The sequence below is a fragment of the Mytilus edulis genome, chromosome 6 (assembly GCF_963676685.1).
Source record: "Mytilus edulis chromosome 6, xbMytEdul2.2, whole genome shotgun sequence".
Taxonomy (NCBI): Eukaryota; Metazoa; Mollusca; class Bivalvia; order Mytilida; family Mytilidae; genus Mytilus; species Mytilus edulis.
The window spans coordinates 25,428,298-25,444,097 of NC_092349.1; the positions used below are offsets into that span (position 1 = coordinate 25,428,298).

Here is a 15,800-nt window from a genome sequence, read left to right on the forward strand (position 1 = left end):
CCTTACTATCTGTACCTGGGAAGGTCCTCTGCAGAATCATCATCAACAAAATTAAAGATGCTATTGACAACATACTACGTAAAGAACAAGCTGGGTTCCGAAGAGGTCGAGGCTGTATCAACCAAATATTCATCCTTAGAAATATTATAGAACAATGCATTGAATGGAACAGCCCCCTATTTATCAACTTCATCGACTTCAGAAGAGCATTTGACACTATCCATCGAGAAACCTTAAAAAGATCATGGCAAACTATGGAATCCCAGGTAAAATAATCAGGATGGTACAAGCATTTTATGATCACTTCAGTTGTGTAGTAGAACATGAGGGTAAACATTCGGAATGGTTCCACATTAAATCAGGAGTCAGATAAGGGTGTGTAATGTCTGGATTCCTTTTCTAACTGGTTATAGATTGGACAATGAAGCAAACAACACAGAAAAAGCGTGGTATCAACTGGGGAAGACTACAGGTATTAGAAGATCTTGATTTTGCAGATGATATTGCTCTCCTATCAGCAACAAGAACACAGCTGCAAGCTAAAACAGATGATATACAAAAGATAGCTAAATCAACTGGCTTAGAAATAAACAAGAAAAAGAGTAAAATAATGTGTGTAAAGGCAAACAACATCCAGCCTATTACATTGAACAACGAAGAAATAGAGATAGTAGACAGCTTCACATACCTTGGATCGGTCATAGATACCAACGACAATGCAACAGCCGACATAAGGAATAGAATTAAAAAATCAAGAGCAGCATACTATAAGCTAAGAAAAATATGGACATCAAACCAATACAGTAGAAACACCAAAAGTAAAATTTATAAAAGCAATGTAATATCAGTGTTGCTATATGGGGCAGAATGTTGGAAGATAAGCAAGAGAGATGGAGATAGACTTAACACCTTCAACACCAGGAACTTGCGTAGAATCTTTAAGATATTTTGGCCAACTACGATATCCAACGCAGAACTGCTACAAAAAGCCAACATGTGCAGCATAACCAACACCATTAAGATCAGGAGATGGAGTTGGATAGGTCACATTCTGAGGATGGACCCATGGAATGATTGTAGAATCGCCTTGACATGGACACCACCAGGAAAGAAAAATGTAGGAAGACCAAAAGAAACTTGCAGACGAATGATAGATAAGGAAAGAACAGAGTTTGGATGGAGAACATGGGGAGAAGCACAACAAGCAGCAGCAGACAGACTCAGATGGAAGGCTTCTATTCGCGTCCTATGCGACACATGGCGCTAACGGGAGTTTGGAAGTTTGGAAGTTATTGTGGTCATTTAAACAAAAATAAAACGTTTGAATTTGCTCTATAATTAAGTTGTATTTAATATCCTTGAAATACTTGCTATTGGTCATCTAAAAGACATACAATGAATCAACAAGGAAACACAATTGCAAACGTAGTTTATAATTGACATTTGTTTTCGTTGATTCGGGTATACATATTGTTGGATATGATACTTCAGATATTATTTAAATATTGAAGAAGTTACTGATATAATTATTTTATCATAAATATAATTTAATGATAATAAAAATGGCGTATTGATTTACAACAAACTTTAATAGTGAACTGTTAAGTCCGTATATGTATACGAGTCCTAAGTCTTTATCTGACAAATATTTACTAGGTAAAATACAGTGCTTGTTTATAAATTGGCTTTTCATAAGCCTATAATTCAGTAGTTGTCGTGTGTTGATTCGTAACATTTTGGGTTTTTTTTCGTTCATTTTTTGTACATAAATTAGGCCGTAAATTTCTCGTTTGAATTGTTTTACATGTGTTATATAGTAGATTGTGCGGTGACCCATATATGTTAATTTCTGTGTCATTTGCATGGTCTCTTATGAGAGTTCATACCACATCCTCTTTTTTTATTATATTTATAAAACTATTAATACAAATAAAACGGAGAAAAAAAATACATACAAAATAAAATACATAATACAGTTAAATATAGCAGCTTAAATATTGAATAAGTACATATGCATTCAATAGAAGAAGAAAAAATACATTAGTTTCGTGCATCTTTATTCTGTTCAGTTAGAAAATAGTTTGAACAGTAATTGGCCTTAAATGTATCAAAATTATCCATTTCTTTAATATTATTTGGTAAATTATTCCAGGTAATAAGACCAGAATATTTAAATGTTCTTTTAAAATAACCAGAATTAGGTCTTGGTACATTAAGAAGTCCTGATGTTGTCGACCTCAGACAATAATTATAAAGATCAGCACAAGCAGTAAATTTAATAGATAGATAATCAGGTGCTAGACCATTCATGTCACGGGACAAAAAGAAAAAAAACCATCCGATTCAGTCCACAAAACACTACACATATTGTATGCACTCTCACATTCATCTGAATAAAAAGAATACTAAATCTTTCTAGTTTCTTTTTTAAACCTTTATCCTTACAGGTGTAGAAAAAAACCGGTTGTCTTCTATTCCGTCCGCAATTTTAGGGAAATTAAGTCTATATTTAGAATCATGGTTGAAACTGAAACTACACTGACATGTATGATAAAAATAGAACATGTTATTTTTGCCTTATCAAATATTAATTTCGAAGGGATAGCAATTTTTCTTTTGTTGTGCTTTTGTCACGTTTGTTTATCTTTTTAAATTTTTTGATCAAATGCAATTTTGAAATAAATATAAAAAAAAGTGTGGTGCAACAGATAATTGCAAGTGACAAGTGAAAATGTTTCTTCTCAAGTCTCAATTCAAGATTATTACTGAATAGAGTAATCATTTTCTATAATAATAAGGGGCTGAAAAAAATAGTGTGTTTAACTGAAAACCAGTTGTATCTAATGTTCATAACCTCTGCAAAAATACTAAAAGAAGTTATATGTTTATCGAACTTGATTTCACAGTATAAGAATTTTGCACAGTCAGCTCTATTTTATCTCTCATGAGTCGTGGTTCATTGCACCAAATAGTTTTGTTCTTAGATGTAAGGCCTAGGTCAAAAGGCGAAGAAGTTATGGCCTACATGGTTGTGTATTCACGAAATACACAACATAAAGTAGACCTTGAGGTCACATTTGAAGGTCACACAAAGGTCATCATGATGCAAGACACTTAACCCCGTGATGATACATCCACATGCCAAATATTGAACTTACAGGCCTAGTTCAAAAGACGAAAACAAATATGGTCATTATGTACTTTTTAAATAGATTTTGCTCTTATTTAATGAACAAATGTGAGTGTGGGACGTATTTAAAACTTCAAAACCAAAAACTCTAACGGATAAATTTATAAAAAAAAATTGCAAGAACAACCGACAAGTATAGCAGTCCAAATGCTTAGATTTAAAATTTAAAAAAAACAAAAAATTTCTTCAAACACTAGAAGCACAGCATTCACTTTTCGGGGCTGAATCTGATACCCCCTATTAAAGTTCTGGCAAAATTTTATATACGGAATAAAAGACTTACAAGAAAAGGGTATCAGTGAACTAATATTCACCTTAGCTATATTATTAGCTATGCTATTATCATTTTAGGATCAACGTTCCCAATTCTTTTAAACCTATGGTTTAAATCTTTTAAAGATGTTTAGGTTGACCTAGTATATCAATGAAAAAAATTAAGAAAAATTAACCGACAGGATTTTGTTGGGTTATAGTGTTGGGTCCTCCCTTAAGACTGCATGCAGCATTGACTCTATCTTATTTTTTTATGTGATATGTGTCCTTCAGAAAAATTTTGAAGATTCAGAAAAGGTAAAATAAATATTCTTGTTTATAGAAGTAAGAAGATGAGGTATGAGTGCAAATGAGACAACTCTCCATCCATGTCACACGTTACAAATTTAAACCATTAGAGGTTAAAGTAAGGCCTTCAACACAGAGCCTTGGCTCACACCGAACACAAGATATAAAGGGCCCAAAATATAACCAGTGTAAAACCATTCAAATGGATTTGTTTTTTTGCTAACATACAGTGACAAATATTTCATGCATATTCTGGTTCAGAGCACAATCAACGGGTTTAATAAATCGATTCCGCAAAATGTTGAGTTTGGGACGTGGTATGTAAAAATTACATTGCAAATTGAATCAGGTTTGATACTGTATAGAAATAGATATTTAGACCTAGATGGCCATTTTTTTACAAACAAAAGAATGATTGTATGGCTTAAATAACGCACATAGAGTGTTTAACTATTCAATCACTGGCCCAGATTGTAGAGTTTCTATTCCAATCTGACCTGCAGCAAGGCCTTGTCTACCGAATGGAGTAATTCCGTTATGTCGATATTTCTATATCTTTGCCAAGCCTTTGGGTCAGGTACATGCGCTTATAGATGCTTAGAACCTAGAACCTAGTATATATTTGAACTATTCCTTTTACAAAATATAATGCATTACTTAACTTGAATTGTTTTGTTTTCGTATCATTAAATTTGCTATACCAAACATAAACGATCTACACCATATGACATTACACTGTTAATAAATCATCTGTTGGCGTATGATATAATACGACTTGAAGAATTGTATAGAACAATAGTTTAATTTGGTTTTCAGCTATTCTGTTTTCGTAAATCGGAAGAGGTGTACTTAACCATGTAAATTTTCTTCAATGACTCAGATGTTCAGTTCTGAAACAATTATTTCTATCCTTTGTTGTTGAATATTTGTGGTTTTTATAGAGATGAAGTGCACAAATAAACAATACATGCACTCTCTAAATGTTTACTTGTAATTGTACAAAGAAGAATACATATTTAAGCTAATTGACACGTACATGTATAATGAATCATACGATTTAAATGTTTTAACCATGTTAACACTAACTGAGAACTAGTAGATATACGAACCGATTGAGATTGATGCCAAAGGGAGTTTTACACTATAGTTGCATGTTCCGCCTTCAATATTATCATCTTCTGGTTCTAACGAAAAAATCATTTACAAATTAAACGGTAATGGTTACACAACAACCAAATTGTATCAGTATACAATAACCGATTGTCATCGAAAGTGGTGGACTAATTGTCCTCTTTTTAGATTTGTAAAGATAAAAGAATGTTCAAAATGTAGTATGATATTAAAAATTCAAAAATTAACCACTTAGATCGAATGATGATGTATTAATATACGTATTCCTATCTCCTTTCAAAATGTTCATTAACCAGAAGAAATCTTTTCATCTCGCATATGGAACATACCCAATATTTGTCAGAGAACTAAAAATAGAGCTTATATTTATAGTTTTTATATGGTATGCAACACAAATGGACGAATCATTTGCATTTCCCGTTTTGATTTTATGTTTTCTTGTCTAGTATAAATATATATACAAACCCGATGTTATCTGTACGTAGCAAAATCTTGCTATTTCTTAAAAGAGAAATCCACATGGACATTTCTATTAGCATATATTCCAAGAAAATAAAAATCAGCTTGAGAAATAGGCAAAATACACAAAGTGGAGATAAGACATGTTAATAACTTCATCAAAGGATATGTACTGAACAAATTTTTCGTTGGGATTGACAAAGTTATCCCTGCTACTACCGTTTGGTAAATATACCGACACGTGCATTACCAGCATAAAATTCCCATCAAATTTATTGACCAATCCAATTGGGAAAGTCTGCAAAGTCGATAAAGGCATTTATCATGTTTATTCAAAAAGGACTAATATTCTACCTAAACTGATTTAGTTTCGAATACGTTTCTGTTTCCATCAGTTCAGCTGATTTAAGAATTAAAGAAATACAAGAAGTTCTAGGAATGTTGAACGATTCCTTTAACCACCTAATACCAGTGGCGGATCCAGCCATTTAAAAAAAGGGGGGTACCAACCCAGATTAAGGGGGGTTCCAACTATATGCTCCCATTCAAATGCATTGATCGGCCAAAAAAAGGGGGCATTCAACCCCCGGACTAACCCCCCCCCCCCCTCTGGATCCGCCACTGTAATACAGATGAAGAAACTTTTGAGTCAGGGTATAATTTTACGCATTTATCCAATCGAGCAAACTTTAGGTGTTCTGCCAAACTCCCATAAAGCGTCTATTTTGTCTTTGGGGTTGATAACGTTGTCTGTGGGAATGTAAATTAGACCTCAATGTATCCACTTTCCCTCATTCTGAAGTTGAGGGATGAATACATACATGTACTGGATCTGGTACTGTTTTGATGTACAGTATATTTATATATATAGACACATATTTTGCGGTTCCAATATAAATGTATGTGTTAACTGTCAATCATAGAGTGTAAAATATGCAATAAAACGACGTGTCAACAAAACAAAACAATGTTAAAATGTTAATGTGAAACGAATTTAACAAACTCCTTGGCCATTTAGTATTTTTAATTTCATTCAACTTCGAATGTTCATTTAATTGTATTGCTTTCGACATTATAGTCGGAATAGATATACAAACAACAACAGTTTCCTCATTCGACTGCGTTTTTTGGGGGGATTATCGAAGAGGGACAAAAGATACCGAAGGGACAGTCAAACTCATAAATCGAAAACAAACTGACAACGCGTGGCTAAAAATAAAAAAGACAAACAATAGTACACATGACACAACATATACAACACAAACCCCACCAAACTATTCACAATAATGACAGTATTTGTGTACCGTAGTTTTATTTTACCAATTGAAGGGACGTAATCCAAATAATTTGACAAAGGTTCAAAGGACAGAAAGACAAACAGAAAATGTAATATCATAACGGTTACTCTATCATGTACGATAGTTTGTTTTGTGTAAGTATGAGACGATTGTCTATAATTTTTTACCGTTGTATCATAAATGTACACTACACACTTTTCAAGCAAAACATCAGATTAACCATTTTACTTCCGCGTTGTTAGATATGTACTCATTATATTTATAAAAAAAAACACAAGCTCATATCAACGTTCGTAGTAAAAGTATACTACTGAAAACTGTTGGAGAGGTGTGGGATCTTGTGTTTTCGTATTGAACAGTCTTAGCGTTACAGTCGGCAATCAGTTTGGTAACAGAAAAGGCAAATAAATAATGCTCGTAAATGTTTTTCTTGCACCATTTATGACCATTATGGTTTCTGGTCTTTGCGTCCGTCCGTCTGTCTGTCGTACCGTCCGTCCGTCGTACCGTCCGTCCGTTTGATGTGTTTGAGCTTTTGGTGTTGCCATTTGATTGGGGACTTTCCTTTTTGAATTTTCCTTTGAGTTCAATGTCTTTTTACTCTTTTTTTATGTATACAAGAACATGCCTGTACCAAGTCAAGAATATTACAGTTGTTTTCGATTCGTTTTATGCATTTGAGCTTTTGATTTCGGAATTTGTTAAAGGAATTTCCAGGTTAAATTTTCCTTGGATTCAGGTAGTTTTGTTATCTTATATTTCATAAGATTCTCTTTTATCAGAATTTTATATTTTTATTAGTTTTTTTGTCTATTCATTGTCCTGAAACTATTATTACTACACTTGTGATTGTTCATCAAATATTAAATTTTGATTAACGTTCGATTATGGTCAATAACAAGCACTGACTTCAACAGATAAAAGTAGAATAAAAAATATTCCTAGTTGTTTTTCCACTATATCCAAAGAGTTTTACAAATTTCAAGCATTATTTATTTCCCTTTAATTTATGTTAACAAACTGATTACCCTGACTTAAATTACCATAACAAAGCTGTTAAATACGAAAATATAACATCAACTTACCCTTCCAACAGTTTTCAGTAGTATGAATTACTACGAACGTTGATATGAGCTTGTGTTTTTTTTATATAAATATGATACTACGAGGATTTTGGATAAAGTCCCTTCAAAAAGTAAAAGTAATGAAAATGGGGTCAAACCTTTAATTTGGCAGTAAAATTAGAAAGATCATGTCATAGGGATAAACTCATCATAAATACCAGGACTAAATTTTGTATATACGCCAGACTCGCGTTTCGTCTACAAAAGACTCATCAGTGACTCTCGAATCCAAAAAAGTTAAAAAGGCCAAATAAAGTACGAAGTTGAAGAGCATTGAGGACCCAAATTCCTAAAAGTACCAAGTTTCATGTTGATTGGACTTCAGCTCAATCAACAAATACCTCGACCAAAAACGTTAACATTACCTGGACCATAAAGTTAAACCTGATAGCGGGACAGACTGACGAACGGACGGTACGACGAACGAACTGACGGACGAACGAACGAATGGACATCAACTGTCACATTTCTACCTTGGTACAGCAAGTTTCTTATGTAGACAATGGTGAATAAAACCTGATTTTAAAGCTAGCTAAACCTCTCACTTGTAGGACAGTCGCATCAAATTCCCTTATTTTGTCAACGATATGTAAATAAAAACAACAGACAAAACAAATCATAATGTAAAAAATAAAGGTACATCAGTCGAAATTGTGTTATAATCTTAATTACCATAAAAACAAACAAATATGTAACAAAGAAGCTCAAAAGGGCATATAGACAAAGCACATAAGCAAAAATAGAATGATGATGGAAGGACTATATATTATAAATAGCTTATTAAATTATAAAGAATTGACTTATTATTTGAAACTGAATCAAGGGAGAAAATCATAAATTTTAAAAGTCACCACAGGTATCATGTTTTATAACTATTTGGAAAAAAAACATTAAAATATCTCGCCCTAAACGCTCTTCAACTTCCTACTTTACTTGGCCTTTAAGCCTTTTTGATTCGAGCATAAACTCTTGAAGACAAACCAAGCGTCTGACGTACAAAATTGTAAGCGTGGTACATTTTTCTTTTTCAGAAGTTGTACGTACTTTTGAAGATTATCTTTCGAAACAATGGCAACTAAAAGAGCATTAAATTGCAGTCCTTGTGACTACAAACATGAAACAACGCCAGCTGTAAAATGGTGTATAGATTGCACAGAGGCTTTGTGTTCGACATGCTTTGATGTGCATAAAGGTTTAAAGTTCTCAAGAAATCACATTGTTATTGGAATAGAAGACCAGGATACCCTGCAAGGAATTATATTGGATTTACCGGAAGATCAGAGATGTGACTTACATGATAAAGCTTTGAAATATTTTTGCCCTTTACACGATGAGGTAGTTTGAATCAAATGCATTCAAACCAAACACAGTCAGTGCACTGGTTGGTTGCCAATCTCAGAAGCCGCATACGGGGTTAAATCATCGGTAACAAAAGAAACAATAAATAAAGATATTGAGGACGTGATTAGCAATTTTGAAGATTTAATTAATAACCACAAAAAAGAACAAATAGCGAATCAAAACGCTTGCAAAATTTTAAAAGTTAAAGGTTCTAAAGTTGTTCAGAGTATTATTGAGAAAGTAAAAGATCTTGAAGCAGAATTTGTCAATACGGTTGAAGAACAGGGGAAAGATATTTCTGGAAAAATAGGCAGCCGAATTTTGCAATTTCAGAATAAAATGCAAAAAATAAAAGCTTTAAGAGACAAACTTAATAGTTTAGAATGTTATGCTTCTGATACTCAGATATTTTTGGGCATCCGTAAGATTTCAAAGGAATTTATTAAACGATCAAACTGAAGAGGTAAAATCCGTAACTGAGGAGCCTATTACTATTTTGAAAGAACTCCAGTTAGCAGCCCCAATTCAGACTTTTCTATCGGAAGTTAAATCGCTTGGCCATGTTCAAAATGACCGTAAATTTATAACATTACAACCGACAACACTTCATACGGTTCAGTCTCATGTTTTTGTTCCGCTTTCCAAACCAATAGAAGATATAGAAATACAGAATATAGTCAAAGTCGATGCTTCAAAATCGCAGACAAAAAGCTCGCAACTTTGGAGCACAGCTGTCTTGCCAAATAGACAATTAATTTTCAAATGGAATGAAAGTAACAATGTTGCAATATTTACATCAGACGGAGAGTTTGCCAGATTTCGATCTGTATATGGCAACGTTAAATATATGGCAGTCGTGGACTCAGAAAGACTCGCGTTCACCTATGAAAATAGCAATGAGGTTGGTATTTTTAACATGCAGACACTACAAACTGAAAAGACAATCACTTTCAAAGAAAATTGCTACGGATTATCATATGATGGAAGGAACTTATACATAGTTGGAGCGACAAAGATACTTTGTACTGAGTTGGCAGATGACCGAGTGAGAATATCATCAGTTCAAGTGAACACAAACAACGTTGCCTTTCTCTCTGTTCATGGAGATAGACTTTATTATTCTGACTACAAAAATCATATCGTTTACTGTTCTAAGAAAAACGGTGAAGAAATATGGTCTTTTAAAAATGAAATAATGAAGAATCCCATTGGCAATACTACTGATCAGTATGGAAATACATACGTTACATGCGGACTTTCAAAAAACGTTCTTGTAATTTCAGCTGATGGAAAACACTATAAAGAACTTCTTAACGTCTCAGCTGGGCTTGAAAGCCCTAGAGCCATATTCTATGACAAAATGGATAATCGTTTACTTGTTTGCAATGCACAAAATGGACACGCATTATTATGTTCAATGAAATAACAAATATATTTTGTTTCAATTGATAATATACATCTCATTTATGTAGTTTTACCTAAATTATGGTCCAGAGCATCGATATATTTGTAAACTTTAAACGGTAGTCTCATTTTCACAAAACTGTCGATTGGAGAAGGTGCAAATACATGTGGATTTGTGTGTGTGCAGAAGCATAAATTGTTCCGCAAAAATCAAATTTAAATAAAGATATTATTTTGATCATTTTAAGGCAAAAATGTGCATCTATTCCCGCCGGCGGTAGCTTTTTTGAAAAAATCCCCATACCGGGTAATGATTACACCGAAAAAGGACAATCGAATACACCTGTTTATGTTCAGTCGTGTTTGAGTTGACTTTTCTGTCTTGAAAACGTATTAACAAAATAGTTTATATTACATATTTATTCAGATTCTATTATTTCTATATATTATGCTATATATATCATGTATATGTAGAAACTATAACATCTTTCTAATAAGTCAAAACAACAGAGTAGGTGTGTTCGAATTGCAAATTTGTTTTCTAAATGTACTTGACGACAGACCTTACAACTGGATCTTGAAAATGCATAAAGTAGTCATCAATAGTCTTAGTCTCGATTATCCAGACGCTCCTTATACATATGTAAGGAACGATAACTCTGGTGCATCGAGACTACAATAGTCCTCAATTATATCCATAACTATTTTGAAGGTATGGTTCCAATTGATGTGTTGATGTTCTTTTAACTAAGATCAATGATATGTAAACTTTCGGAGATTTTTATGTTGAATTATATTTAGATTCCCAGTAATAACATTTTATGTTTATATCGCTTATAAGACCATCGGAGATATTTGGATTTCACCGCGATAGTTACTTAGATGGCGTCAAGACTAAAATGCACAAAAAACGCCGCTACAGATTTGTTTTAGTGCAAATTGGTAAATTGTTTATTTTAGACTTTTTAAATTTTGGATTAAAAGATCTTAAAAGAACATTAAATGACAGGTGCCGCATGTGGAGCAGGATTGCTCACCTTTCCGGAGCACCTGAGATCACCCCAAAATTTTGGTGAGGTTAGTGTTTTATCCAAAATTGCTTAGTTCACAAATATATTGAACACTCATGTGAAGGAATGATGGACAAAATAGAGGAATTAGATACTGACTACGAGTGCATTCTGCTGCATGTCTTCACAAACAATATTCGAGATGATACAGTTGAAGAATGCGTTCAAAAGACAGAAGAGTTAATAGATGCACTACGCAGACATTGTCAGTTTGCAAAAATTATAATATCTTTACCTTTCCTTACAATACCTGACAAGGCATTAGATAATAAAATTGAAGAATGTAATATATTATTACAGTACAAGTTCCTTAAACATGTATATGTTACAATTAGTAATAATTCTAGATTAAGTAGTGGTAATGTACCAATTAAGAAATTTTATGAAGTAGATGGTTTACACTTATGAAATAAAGGTGTCAGTGTATTTGTAGCCGGTATTAAGTTTCATATGAAGAATATTCTTCAGGTTACTGAAACACTTAAAATGAGACAACAGGCGTCAAAACCTGAAAGAGGGCTTAAGCAAAACAGACATGAACGGTCATTCTAAAACCAAAATCATAGTGCATCTCAGAAAGCTAATGACCAATCACCTATGTCCCCCTTTTTCATGTATCCGTGGGGACCAGGATATAATTATAACCAAATGATGTATCCCCCTCAAATGAATGACTTTCATAGGAAATGGTAAATATACATGAATATTTCCTAAATTTAGGACTTTATGATTTTATCTATCGTGTTGATAATTAAGGTGAAAAGAATCCTTGAATATTGAGTTTAGCATGTTTAGTGTTGTGGGTTATTATATTTGGACATTTTGGGTACCAATAAATTGTACGTTATAAAGGTACAAAAATGTATGATTTTATTAGAAAAAGTTACATCTATACTGATTTCTATATATATATATATATATACATATAAATTGCACTTTTGTACATGTATTGTATTGTCATGAAAATTTAAAAACTTTATTGTCATGACAATTTACTTAAACAATATATGTAAAATTAGTTTAGAAAGTTAGTGAAAACTGTTTCTTCTATATTTTATCAGAAACATTAAGATTATTATCCATGAAAATAAGAACCAAGTGATGGTAGGGAGTAATACAACTACAAGACCACCCCCAGTTTCTATTCATTGTATTATTATTAAAAAAAAATTATATAGAAACATGATAAGCTATAGTTTCTAAATTTTTATTATCTCCCTTATACCATGCATACCAGGGATTGGTGTGTAGTGTTATTTTTCATTATTCAATTATTATGCAAGTATATGTAAAACAAATAGTTTATATGTGACAGGTTCTGTTCAATTTTATTTGTTCATTATTCATATTGACTCAAACATGTCAAATGTGTTTAAAAATAGCAAAACAATCACAATTACACATTGATTGTTGGAATATTGTTGGTCATAAAAACAAGGGCTTTGACAAATACAGTGGCCCACTATTTGTAAATGAGATATGTCATAAAGATATTATTTGTTTAATTGAAACTCATTGTTCTCTAGAAGAATCCCTTTCACTTGATGGTTTTACACCAGTTCATCTTACTAGACCTAAATCTAAAGGCACTTATAAACGTTCAGGAGGAATCTCAATATTTGTTAAATCAGAGTTACGACCAGGTGTAAAATTTTTGGAACATGTAAATAATGATTACATGTGGCTGCAATTGTGCAGTAACTTTTTTGGATTGAAAGATGACATTTTCATTTGTTATATCTATATTCCTCCAGAAAATTCTTCATATACAAAATTTCTACAAGAAGATATTTTAGACCTTATTGAGAAAGACATTTCCAAATACTTTGATACTGGAAAAATTCTATTAGCAGGGGATCTAAATGCTAGAACTGGTACCCAGGTCTTAGACTTTATAAATAATGACGAATCACTTGATAATATACCAGTTTTTGATAAAAATTTCTCCAGATCTTAACCTTCCTGTACGTTACAGTATGGATGAGGTATTGTCCACACGTGGCAAAAGTTTAAATGAGATTTGTATTCAATCTGGATTGAGAATATTAAATGGTCGTACCCCTGGTGACTTTACTGGCCAACTCACAAATTTATACATGCTTTTAATAACATTATAATATAAATCACTGATGCCATATTGTCTTAGTTTATAGAAGAGACCCATATGCCAAACTGTATCAAATGCCTTTTTGAAATCGACAAAACAAGAAAAGAGAAGCTTAGGGCCCATTTGAGTATATTTTTCTATTAATGTTTTGAGTAGGTCACATTCGTGAAAAAGGAAGGGTATTGTAGTTACGATATATGGATCATATCTTATGTTATTTGTCAAAAAAGTTATGAAATAAATATTTTCAGAATGATCCATTTTGTCCGCAATCATATAACGAGATCAATACTTTCAAATATGCTGCATATCAGATATCTCAGATACAGACACTAACAAATAAAGGGCTGCGCTTTAGCGTATGATACGCCCGTTGTCTGAAAGACGACGGGCGTATAAAAATGGCAAAAAAGACTACAATGACAATGAGGAGCAGCAAGAAGATAACAGGGAAAGTGAAGATGGTGAAAGTGACTCTACTGAAAGTTATGATCTAAATGAGGAAGTAGGTGATGAAAGTAAGGATTTCATTGACGACGGGCGTATAAAAATGGCAAAAAAGACTACAATGACAACGAGGAGCAGCAAGAAGATAACAGGGAAAGTGAAGATGGTGAAAGTGACTCTACTAAAAGTTATGATCTAAATGAGGAAGTAGGTGATGAAAGTAAGGATATCATTGATGATGAAGATAAAGATTTCATTGATGATGAGGAGGCCTCTTCTGAGAATGAAAATGAGGATTTTTCTGATGATGAGGACAATGATTACAGTGAAGAAGACACTGATGATTAAACCTAGTTCAGCTTTTCAATATTTAGCATAAAAAACAAATAACATTAACATTGGCATATAACATATAAGTCTTCAATGCAATATAAGGAAAGTGATATATGATTATGGGTTTTAGTAATTATATGGCTGATTTCCAAATTTTATAGTAGTTTGAAAGAAGGTAATTTTCTTAGGCTATATTGCTCATAGTTAGATTCTGTTGAACACAGTAAGGAATCCATACTAAATTATACAAAGATGTATGCAAAAGTTGTTCAAATGGTGCTTAATATGGTGGATAATGATTATTACCTTTTTATTGTTTAGAATATTCACAAGATGATAATATTGATAAATGTTTTAGGAGACTTGATTTCCTTATTTTTTTCATAAAATGACACCCTTTAACATTGAAGGAATATTTAGTCACATGTTAGGATTTTTATGTTGTCACTTGTTCACTTGTGCTATTGTAGACTAGTTATGTTTTATAACATTTTTTATTGCGCTCAACCCTTCCACCGAAACCGAACTCTATAAAAAAAAAGCTGCAATGCTAAGGTATCATTTGTGATTTCAATTGCAACCAATTTTAACAAGAGTAAAACATCCTATATGCAAAAACAGTATTTGATTTTCATCCATAGCTTAGATAGTAAAAATGTTATCATAAAATGATATATGACTCAGGGAACAGTTAGTATCTCAGGGACTGCTAATGTGCTTTCATCCTTGCAACCATTCAATAATAGTACAAACGTATGACATTCATGGAACCTATGTTTTACAAGAAATTTAATGTTTTAAATTGAACTAAAGATTTTACAAATTTTATGTTTTCATCAGATTTTATTAAGTATTATTTGTTACATCAATAGATATAAACAATTCACCAAAGTTTCATGGATACTGGTGAAATCCTTTTTGAGTTATTGTCCGAAGTGTTAAAAAAAAAACCTTTTTTATGAATAAAGCCCCATAAATCCAAAACTTAAAATCTGAAATTATAAAAATTGAAAGGGAGCTTACATCAATAGATATAAACAATTCACCAAAGTTTCATGGACATTGGTGAAAGCCTTTTTGAGTTATTGTCCGAAGTGTTAAAAATCCCCCTTTTTTTTATGAATAAAGCCCCATTAATCCAAAACTTAAAATCTGAAATTTATAAAAATTGAAAGGGAGCTTACATCAATAGATATAAACAATTCACATAAGGTTCATGGACATTGGTGAAAGCCTTTTTGAGTTATTGTCCGAAGTGTTGAAAATCCCCCCTTTTTTATGAATAAAGCCCCATAAATCCAAAACGTAAAATCTGAAATTAAACAAAAACAAAAG

At 32.5% G+C, this 15,800-nt stretch overlaps 1 protein-coding gene across 1 annotated transcript; it reads left to right on the forward strand.

Moving 5' to 3' along the window:
• Window positions 1-6,672: 6,672 nt before the first annotated feature.
• LOC139527403 (uncharacterized) lies at window positions 6,673-10,708 on the forward strand. Its single transcript, XM_071322814.1, has 2 exons — window positions 6,673-6,773; window positions 8,795-10,708. Exon 2 carries the CDS (start codon window positions 9,493-9,495, stop codon window positions 10,528-10,530), a length of 1,038 nt encoding a protein of 345 aa, XP_071178915.1. The 5' UTR covers window positions 6,673-6,773; window positions 8,795-9,492; the 3' UTR covers window positions 10,531-10,708.
• The last annotated feature ends 5,092 nt before the right edge of the window (window positions 10,709-15,800 follow it).

What these genes read in the sequence shown, in the direction of transcription:
- LOC139527403 (XM_071322814.1), top strand. Translation starts at nt 9,493, where the DNA reads ATGCTTCTGATACTCAGATATTTTTGGGCATCCGTAAGATTTCAAAGG.